The sequence below is a fragment of the Sinocyclocheilus anshuiensis genome, unplaced genomic scaffold (assembly GCF_001515605.1).
Source record: "Sinocyclocheilus anshuiensis isolate Anshui unplaced genomic scaffold, SAMN03320099.WGS_v1.1 scaffold2216, whole genome shotgun sequence".
Classification (NCBI taxonomy): domain Eukaryota; kingdom Metazoa; phylum Chordata; class Actinopteri; order Cypriniformes; family Cyprinidae; genus Sinocyclocheilus; species Sinocyclocheilus anshuiensis.
Window position 1 is genome coordinate 273060 of NW_015545525.1, and position 10064 is coordinate 283123.

Consider the following 10064-nt stretch of genomic DNA (forward strand, 5'->3'; position numbering starts at 1 on the left):
GACTGACGTCGCTGTGGTCCGTCACCAGGTCCAGCATGCTCTTCTGGACTCCCAGCAGGTACGGTGTTGGCGCTGCACAAACATCAATCAGAACCGTAGGAACGATTGATATGAACGTGTGCTGCCACACAAACGGATTCAAGAGAGCAGCTACAGCGTGAAGGACCTGCGACAGAGTGCTGAACACACACACATATTAACACATTCATAGTGGTCACAAAATGTTTTCCATTATGAATATTTTCTTTATTTTAAATCATTATAATTAATAAATACTATAAAATGTGCAAAAAATATGATTATATTGAATATTCATATAAAAATTTTTATGTACATTACTATTTCTTTATTTTATTATGAATATTACTTTTAATAGTTCTAAAATGTATTTAATAATTGTAAATATTACAATAAAAGTATTTAACATTATATGATTAATATTGCAATTGTAAAATAAACTTTCTTTAAAAAATATTTTTAATATAAAAAATAAGAATTATCGATATATTTTTAAAATATTTTTATTTTTATGTAATAAATATTAGTCAATATTTTTATTTTTTAAACGCTTAATATTTTAAAAAATTCTAACGTATATTTTATATTTAAATTATATTAGTAAGTATAAATTGTCTAATAATTTAAAACATGATAAACAATTCTAAAATGTTTTCATTTTATATCAAATTTTATTTTAATAATTTTAACTTCTATCAAATATTTAAAATGTAAAATTTTGTACGTTTCACATTTTGTTTTTACATAAAAAAAGTAAAATAAATTACATTTTACATATAATTACTATTTTTAGAATTTAATATTTTGAACATGAATATTTTATCATATTGAATAATTTTTAGCTAGATAAAATAATTATTCGATAAATATTATGAATAATTATTAATATATAGTAAATATATTCAATATTTTATTTTTAAGATTTTATATTTTTATATCAGTATTAAATATTCTAACATGAATATTTTATATTTAATAGTTATTGATTATTATAAGTATTAATATTATAGCGAATAATTATTACAAACAATTATAAAAAAAACTAATGATTTCTTTAAAACATTTTATGCTTTATAAGTTTTAATATTTTCCTTATAATTTCTAAATACTACAGAATATTGAATAAATGTGTATGATATATATTAAATATTACATGTTATAACTTATTATATTTATTAATATTCTATTATGAAATAATATAAAAATGTTTTCCGCTTCCAAAAATATTATTTTTAATCACTATAATTATGAAATACTACATTTAATAAAATATATTAAATATGTATTAAATGTTACATATTTAATAGTTAATTTGTTTAAAGTTTATTATTTTTTAAATATTATACTATGAATACTTGATGTTTAATGATGATTCATTATTATGCAAAGTATAAATATTAATAAGTGACCCCTCTGAAGTGCTGTAAATCTGCGGCTGCGCTGGTCACCTGAGCTCCTCAGAGATGAAGATGATCCGTCGCTCCGTGACGGTGGCGGCGAACACCATCAGCACCTCCTCGTCGCTCAGGCAGCGGAAGAGCGTGTGGAAGTCCACGTGTTCGAGCCAGGACTATGCGGGCCGCGTCAGACTGATGATCTGAGAGCAGAGGCGTTATCTGTAGCGCTGCTGAGCCGCAAGCCTTTGCACAGAAGTCAGACTGAAACGCACCTCGGTCCCGGCGTCCGGGATGAAGCTGCTGACGGTGACGGTGTTTCCGGGCGAGGGCAGCGGCGCCTCCCGCAGGCTCTGCATGAACGGATAGATCATGGCTTTGGAGATCTGCCTGCGCTTCTCCACCTCGTCAAAGATCTGCGCAAACACACACGGGAGTCAGTGCCGACCTGTCTGAGGAGTGTGAGTGTGTGTGTGTGTGTGTGTGTGTGTGAGTGAGTGAGTGCGAGTGTGAGTGTGTGAGTGAGTGAGTGAGTGAGTATGTGTGTGTGTGAGTGAGTGAGTGCGAGTGTGAGTGTGTGAGTGAGTGAGTGAGTGAGTATGTGTGTGTGTGAGTGAGTGAGTGCGAGTGTGAGTGTGTGAGTGAGTGAGTGAGTGAGTATGTGTGTGTGTGAGTGAGTGAGTGCGAGTGTGAGTGTGTGAGTGAGTGAGTGAGTGAGTATGTGTGTGTGTGAGTGAGTGAGTGCGAGTGTGAGTGTGTGAGTGAGTGAGTGAGTGAGTATGTGTGTGTGTGAGTGAGTGAGTGCGAGTGTGAGTGTGTGAGTGAGTGAGTGAGTGAGTATGTGTGTGTGTGAGTGAGTGAGTGCGAGTGTGAGTGTGTGAGTGAGTGAGTGAGTGAGTATGTGTGTGTGTGAGTGAGTGAGTGCGAGTGTGAGTGTGTGAGTGAGTGAGTGAGTGAGTATGTGTGTGTGTGAGTGAGTGAGTGCGAGTGTGAGTGTGTGAGTGAGTGAGTGAGTGAGTATGTGTGTGTGTGAGTGAGTGAGTGCGAGTGTGAGTGTGTGAGTGAGTGAGTGAGTGAGTATGTGTGTGTGTGAGTGAGTGAGTGCGAGTGTGAGTGTGTGAGTGAGTGAGTGAGTGAGTATGTGTGTGTGTGAGTGAGTGAGTGCGAGTGTGAGTGTGTGAGTGAGTGAGTGAGTGAGTATGTGTGTGTGTGAGTGAGTGAGTGCGAGTGTGAGTGTGTGAGTGAGTGAGTGAGTGAGTATGTGTGTGTGTGAGTGAGTGAGTGCGAGTGTGAGTGTGTGAGTGAGTGAGTGAGTGAGTATGTGTGTGTGTGAGTGAGTGAGTGCGAGTGTGAGTGTGTGAGTGAGTGAGTGAGTGAGTATGTGTGTGTGTGAGTGAGTGAGTGCGAGTGTGAGTGTGTGAGTGAGTGAGTGAGTGAGTATGTGTGTGTGTGAGTGAGTGAGTGCGAGTGTGAGTGTGTGAGTGAGTGAGTGAGTGAGTATGTGTGTGTGTGAGTGAGTGAGTGCGAGTGTGAGTGTGTGAGTGAGTGAGTGAGTGAGTATGTGTGTGTGTGAGTGAGTGAGTGCGAGTGTGAGTGTGTGAGTGAGTGAGTGAGTGAGTATGTGTGTGTGTGAGTGAGTGAGTGCGAGTGTGAGTGTGTGAGTGAGTGAGTGAGTGAGTATGTGTGTGTGTGAGTGAGTGAGTGCGAGTGTGAGTGTGTGAGTGAGTGAGTGAGTGAGTATGTGTGTGTGTGAGTGAGTGAGTGCGAGTGTGAGTGTGTGAGTGAGTGAGTGAGTGAGTATGTGTGTGTGTGAGTGAGTGAGTGCGAGTGTGAGTGTGTGAGTGAGTGAGTGAGTGAGTATGTGTGTGTGTGAGTGAGTGAGTGCGAGTGTGAGTGTGTGAGTGAGTGAGTGAGTGAGTATGTGTGTGTGTGAGTGAGTGAGTGCGAGTGTGAGTGTGTGAGTGAGTGAGTGAGTGAGTATGTGTGTGTGTGAGTGAGTGAGTGCGAGTGTGAGTGTGTGAGTGAGTGAGTGAGTGAGTATGTGTGTGTGTGAGTGAGTGAGTGCGAGTGTGAGTGTGTGAGTGAGTGAGTGAGTGAGTATGTGTGTGTGTGAGTGAGTGAGTGCGAGTGTGAGTGTGTGAGTGAGTGAGTGAGTGAGTATGTGTGTGTGTGAGTGAGTGAGTGCGAGTGTGAGTGTGTGAGTGAGTGAGTGAGTGAGTATGTGTGTGTGTGAGTGAGTGAGTGCGAGTGTGAGTGTGTGAGTGAGTGAGTGAGTGAGTATGTGTGTGTGTGAGTGAGTGAGTGCGAGTGTGAGTGTGTGAGTGAGTGAGTGAGTGAGTATGTGTGTGTGTGAGTGAGTGAGTGCGAGTGTGAGTGTGTGAGTGAGTGAGTGAGTGAGTATGTGTGTGTGTGAGTGAGTGAGTGCGAGTGTGAGTGTGTGAGTGAGTGAGTGAGTGAGTATGTGTGTGTGTGAGTGAGTGAGTGCGAGTGTGAGTGTGTGAGTGAGTGAGTGAGTGAGTATGTGTGTGTGTGAGTGAGTGAGTGCGAGTGTGAGTGTGTGAGTGAGTGAGTGAGTGAGTATGTGTGTGTGTGAGTGAGTGAGTGCGAGTGTGAGTGTGTGAGTGAGTGAGTGAGTGAGTATGTGTGTGTGTGAGTGAGTGAGTGCGAGTGTGAGTGTGTGAGTGAGTGAGTGAGTGAGTGAGTGTGTGAGTGTGAGTGAGCGAGCGAGTGAGTGAGTGTGTCGGAGTGAGTGAGTGAGTGAGTGAGTATGTGTGTGTGTGTGAGCGAGTGTGTGTGAGCGAGTGTGAGCGAGTGTGTGTGAGTGTGTGTGTGAGTGAGTGTGTGTGTGCGTGTCTGCGTGTGTGAGTGAGTGAGTGAGTGTGTGTGTGTCTGTGTGAGTGTGAGAGTGTGAGTGAGTGTGTGTGTGTGTGTGTGTGTGTGTGTGTGTGAGTGAGTGAGTGTGTGAGTGAGTGTGTGTGAGTGTTTCCTCACCTTTGAGAATAGTCCGAAACACGCCACGCTGCTGATGATGCAGTACGCCTCTGGAACACGAGCGCCGCGGCCGTCCGGCTGACAGAGAGAGAGAGAGAGAGAGAGAGCTCATGAATTATTCAGCAGCATTCTGATCATATGCTAATGAGATCTGCTTTCACTGATGGTCATTTCATAATTTATAATAATAGAGTGAATAACTATTAAAAATATAAACATTGTAATTATAAAATTATAAAGTTTTTCATTATAAACACTATTTTAATTCATTATAAATAAAATAAATACTATACTTAATACATATATGTAATTCTATATCGTCAATATTTGTACATTTTTAATGTTTTTAAATATTCTAAATATTTCATATTTAATAATTATTATGATAAGCTTTTTATATTCTGAAATATTTCATATTAAGTATAAATATTGTCATGAATAATTATAAAAAACATTAACGATGATAAATCATCATTATAATTACTAAATACTATAGAATATTTAATGTGATACATATTAACAAACACATATTCAATATTTTTATTTTAAACTTTATATTTTTAAATATTCTAATATATTTCATATGTACTCATTATTCATTATTATTATTATTAATTTAGTATTAATATTCTAAAGAATTATTAAAAATGTATGATTAACATTTATCATTATACAGTGATCTTACGTCACTTTTATACATCTTCTAAAAGATTAATTTGAAACTATTGGTTCTAGAATTCTTGCAATTATTAATAGTAGCCTGGACTCGGGAGTTGTACCGAAGTCTTTTAAACATGCAGCAGTGGAACCAGTAATCAAGAAATCTAATTTGGATTCATCAGTTTTTGCTCATTTTAGACCCATCTCAAAACTTCCGTTTCTTTCCAAACTACTGGAGAAGTTTGTATTTGGACAACTGAATTCATTTCTAGATCTACATGGTATTTACGAAGTGTTTCAGTCTGGTTTTAAATCTTTACATAGTAGACACTGCACTGTTGAAGGTTTTTAATGACTTGTTACTTGCTACTGACTCAGGGGACTGTGCGATTTTAATTCTACTAGACCTTTCGGCTGTAGTTGATACTGTAGACCATAAGATCTTGATTACACACTTAGAACATTGTGTTGGTATTAAGGGCACTGCGTTGGGATGGTTTAGATCCTATTTGCCCAAAAGAACAACTTTCTCAGTTCGTTTTGGAGACTTTGTCTCCTCAACTGCTTCTTTCACGTGTGGGGGCCCTCAGGGCTCCATTTTGGGGCCTATTCTGTTCTCCCTGTATATGCTCCCCTTAGGACATATTTTTAGGAAATTTGGTATTTCTTTTCATTGTTATGCAGACGATACGCAAATGTATCTGCCTTTGAAATGAAAAGATACTTGCTCTTTAGCGCCCCTATTGCAGTGTCTTGAGGAAATGAAGGCCTGGGTGGCACTAAATTTCCTTAATTTTAATGAAAATAAAACAAGTTATACTTTTTACGCCAGGAGGTACTTGCGAGTCATCAGATGTAGACCTTGGTGAATTGAAACCACTTGTGAAGCCCTATGTAAAAAATGTAGGTAATATCATGGATTGTGCTTAAACTTAATTTTTATAGTCTGGCATTTGACGCTACATGAGAGCTGCTTTCTGTTACTGTCTCTATGGTGTCTTATTGTCTTCTTTTGTGTTGTTGACCGTTTGTATCATTGATATTTTTATTCTTTTATGTGTGTACAGCACTTTGATAAACACTTGCTGTTTTTTAAAAAGTGCTTTATAAATTGACTTCAACTTTGATACAGTGCTAAAAAAATTCATTATAAATATTTTCTTTACTTTTAATTGTTATAGATACTAAATAATAGGAAATGTTTAAAATAACAACATGTAAAATAATTATATTAAAATGACATTTTACATAATATTATTATCATTTAATATTTTTACTGTGAATATTGTGTGATATTTAATAGTGCGTGAAGTTCACCAGCAGTCTCCTGCAGTATCCGTTCCTCCTGCTGCCATCAACTTCAGTCAGAACGAACGAGAACGTTTCACTGCAGTGAGTCAACAAACCAGAGTTTCAGTAACGCTCTCCAAACCAACACACACTTCCTGTAGATGAAGACTGACATGCTCAGATCTGACAGGAGGCTCAACAGTAACACACACTGATGATGAACACACTGATTAAACACGGCAAAACACTGTCAGAGCGCAAGAGATTCAGTCAGAGATTCACAGTCAGAGATTCAGTCAGATATTCATTCAAAGATTCACAGTCAGAGTCACAGTCAGAGATTCATTCAAAGATACACAGAGAATCATTCAGAGATTCATTCAGAGATTCACAGTCAGAGATTCATTGAGAGAGTCATTCTGAGATTCACTTGGAGAATTATTCAGAGAATTGTTCAAAGATTCAGTCAGAGAATCAGTGAGAGATTCACAGAGAAAGTTTGTGGTTTTCAAATCTGCTATGTTAATGACTTGAATGTTTGGCTCATTTTGAAGAATGCTGGTGACCAAAATTGATTGACGGTAGCCATTGACTTCCACAGTATATATATTTATTTTACCAGCAGCTGTTTGGTTTGTGTTTGTGTGTGTGTGTGTGTGTGAGAGAGTGTGTGAGTGTGAATGTGTGTGAGTGAGAGTGTGTGTGTGTGAGTGTGTGAGTGTGAATGTGTGTGAGTGAGAGTGTGTGTGTGTGAGTGTGTGAGTGTGAATGTGTGTGAGTGAGAGTGTGTGTGTGTGAGTGTGTGAGTGTGAATGTGTGTGAGTGAGAGTGTGTGTGTGTGAGTGTGTGAGTGTGAATGTGTGTGAGTGAGAGTGTGTGTGTGTGAGTGTGTGAGTGTGAATGTGTGTGAGTGAGAGTGTGTGTGTGTGAGTGTGTGAGTGTGAATGTGTGTGAGTGAGAGTGTGTGTGTGTGAGTGTGTGAGTGTGAATGTGTGTGAGTGAGAGTGTGTGTGTGTGAGTGTGTGAGTGTGAATGTGTGTGAGTGAGAGTGTGTGTGTGTGAGTGTGTGAGTGTGAATGTGTGTGAGTGAGAGTGTGTGTGTGTGAGTGTGTGAGTGTGAATGTGTGTGAGTGAGAGTGTGTGTGTGTGAGTGTGTGAGTGTGAATGTGTGTGAGTGAGAGTGTGTGTGTGTGAGTGTGTGAGTGTGAATGTGTGTGAGTGAGAGTGTGTGTGTGTGAGTGTGTGAGTGTGAATGTGTGTGAGTGAGAGTGTGTGTGTGTGAGTGTGTGAGTGTGAATGTGTGTGAGTGAGAGTGTGTGTGTGTGAGTGTGTGAGTGTGAATGTGTGTGAGTGAGAGTGTGTGTGTGTGAGTGTGTGAGTGTGAATGTGTGTGAGTGAGAGTGTGTGTGTGTGAGTGTGTGAGTGTGAATGTGTGTGAGTGAGAGTGTGTGTGTGTGAGTGTGTGAGTGTGAATGTGTGTGAGTGAGAGTGTGTGTGTGTGAGTGTGTGAGTGTGAATGTGTGTGAGTGAGAGTGTGTGTGTGTGAGTGTGTGAGTGTGAATGTGTGTGAGTGAGAGTGTGTGTGTGTGAGTGTGTGAGTGTGAATGTGTGTGAGTGAGAGTGTGTGTGTGTGAGTGTGTGAGTGTGAATGTGTGTGAGTGAGAGTGTGTGTGTGTGAGTGTGTGAGTGTGAATGTGTGTGAGTGAGAGTGTGTGTGTGTGAGTGTGTGAGTGTGAATGTGTGTGAGTGAGAGTGTGTGTGTGTGAGTGTGTGAGTGTGAATGTGTGTGAGTGAGAGTGTGTGTGTGTGAGTGTGTGAGTGTGAATGTGTGTGAGTGAGAGTGTGTGTGTGTGAGTGTGTGAGTGTGAATGTGTGTGAGTGAGAGTGTGTGTGTGTGAGTGTGTGAGTGTGAATGTGTGTGAGTGAGAGTGTGTGTGTGTGAGTGTGTGAGTGTGAATGTGTGTGAGTGAGAGTGTGTGTGTGTGAGTGTGTGAGTGTGAATGTGTGTGAGTGAGAGTGTGTGTGTGTGAGTGTGTGAGTGTGAATGTGTGTGAGTGAGAGTGTGTGTGTGTGAGTGTGTGAGTGTGAATGTGTGTGAGTGAGAGTGTGTGTGTGTGAGTGTGTGAGTGTGAATGTGTGTGAGTGAGAGTGTGTGTGTGTGAGTGTGTGAGTGTGAATGTGTGTGAGTGAGAGTGTGTGTGTGTGAGTGTGTGAGTGTGAATGTGTGTGAGTGAGAGTGTGTGTGTGTGAGTGTGTGTGTGTGAGAGAGTGTGTGAGTGTGAATGTGTGTGAGTGAGAGTGTGTGTGTGTACCTCCTGTATTCGGTCAGAGGAGCCCAGTTGATTCCCTCTGGGAAGCAGAAGAGATGAGCGGCCTTCATGCACTTCTCCTCTTCCTCACGCTGCAGACGGCCCATCACCTCACGCTACACACGCACACACACAATGCATTCATCATTTTTAGAAATATTTTAAAATGTAATATTATTAAGGTGTTTTCACACCTGTAGATCGATTGCTTTGTTCCGAAACAGGGATTAAAATTATTACAATCTTGCTTTTTATTCTTGGTGCGGTTCGCTTTCACAACGACAACAGCTTCGCGGGCTTATTGTTGGGGTTTTTTGTAGCTGTCATTATAATAATTTATCATTTTGAGCAGGAGTCCAGGATTCATCGGGAAAACATTTTTAAAATTCACCTACTACAAAGAAGAGCAATAAGACGGCATTATAAAATGAAAAAGTGCGCTTTGATTTTGAATGGCAAAGACGTGCTCACCCACAGACATTCACAGGTTCATTTTGAGGTATTAGCAAAACAACAAAGCTAATGCTTTTCACGGAACTTACGTAATTACCCATCATACATTGTGATATAGCCTGGTTTGTTGGTCCGTTAGATCGGATTGCTTTCACTTCCAGAGTTTTCAATCGAGCCGAGACCATCTCGTTCAGGCGATCTCGGACCGATTGTTTTGGCACGGATCCGAGCGCGATTGCCGTGATATGCCCAAACTAACCGAGCTAAGGGGGAAAACGCGCCAGGTTCCCAAACAACGGGCCAGGTGTGAAAGCACCCTTAATTACAATTAAATTGTATTCATAAATAGAATACATATGAAATCTAAAAATATTTATGAATTTGTGAGTGTGTGTGAGTGTGAGTGTGAGAGAGAGTGTGTGTGTGTGTGTGTGTGTGTGTGTGTGTGTGTGTGTGTGTGAGTGCGTGTGTGCGTGTGTGTGTGTACCTCCTGTATTCTGTCAGAGGAGCCCAGTTGATTCCCTCTGGAAAGCAGAAGAGATGAGCGGCTTTCATGCACTTCTCCTCTTCCTCGCGCTGCAGACGCTCCATTACCTCACGCTACACACACACACACACACACACACACACACACAATACAGTCAGTACTTTTAACGCACACACACACGCACACACTCACTGGTCTGACCTTGGGGAACTGGTAGGTGATGTGGGGCTCGTAACCTTCCTCGTTCCTCCTCTTCCTCAGACTGACAACCAGCAGATACTCGAAGAACAGCTGACCCATGTGACTGCGCTCCCGTCCTGCAGGAGGCGCCACGGCTGGAACCGGATACATGCCGGGATCAGAGGAGCTGCGCTCTGAACACACACACACACTCTCACATACACACACTCTCACACACACACACACACACTCTCTCACACACACACACACACACACCCACAC

The 10064-nt window shown here is 40.7% G+C and overlaps 1 protein-coding gene and 1 long non-coding RNA gene across 2 annotated transcripts in view; one reads left to right on the plus strand and one right to left on the minus strand.

The window, feature by feature from the left end:
- LOC107698300 (DENN domain-containing protein 2D-like) overlaps positions 1-10010 on the minus strand; it is a 13456-nt gene extending 3446 nt beyond the window's left edge. The window contains 7 exon segments of the mRNA XM_016499257.1: positions 8-179; positions 1467-1615; positions 1688-1828; positions 4404-4481; positions 6381-6450; positions 8666-8778; positions 9804-10010. Coding sequence (XP_016354743.1) covers positions 8-179; positions 1467-1615; positions 1688-1828; positions 4404-4481; positions 6381-6450; positions 8666-8778; positions 9804-9953 — 873 coding nt within the window. The 5' untranslated portion in view covers positions 9954-10010.
- The window catches only part of LOC107698302 (uncharacterized), a 15962-nt gene that overhangs the window by 1840 nt on the left and 4058 nt on the right, over positions 1-10064 (plus strand). The window contains exon 2 of the long non-coding RNA XR_001635332.1: positions 5923-5928. This is a non-coding gene — a long non-coding RNA (uncharacterized LOC107698302). The remainder of the gene's footprint in view (positions 1-5922; positions 5929-10064) is intronic.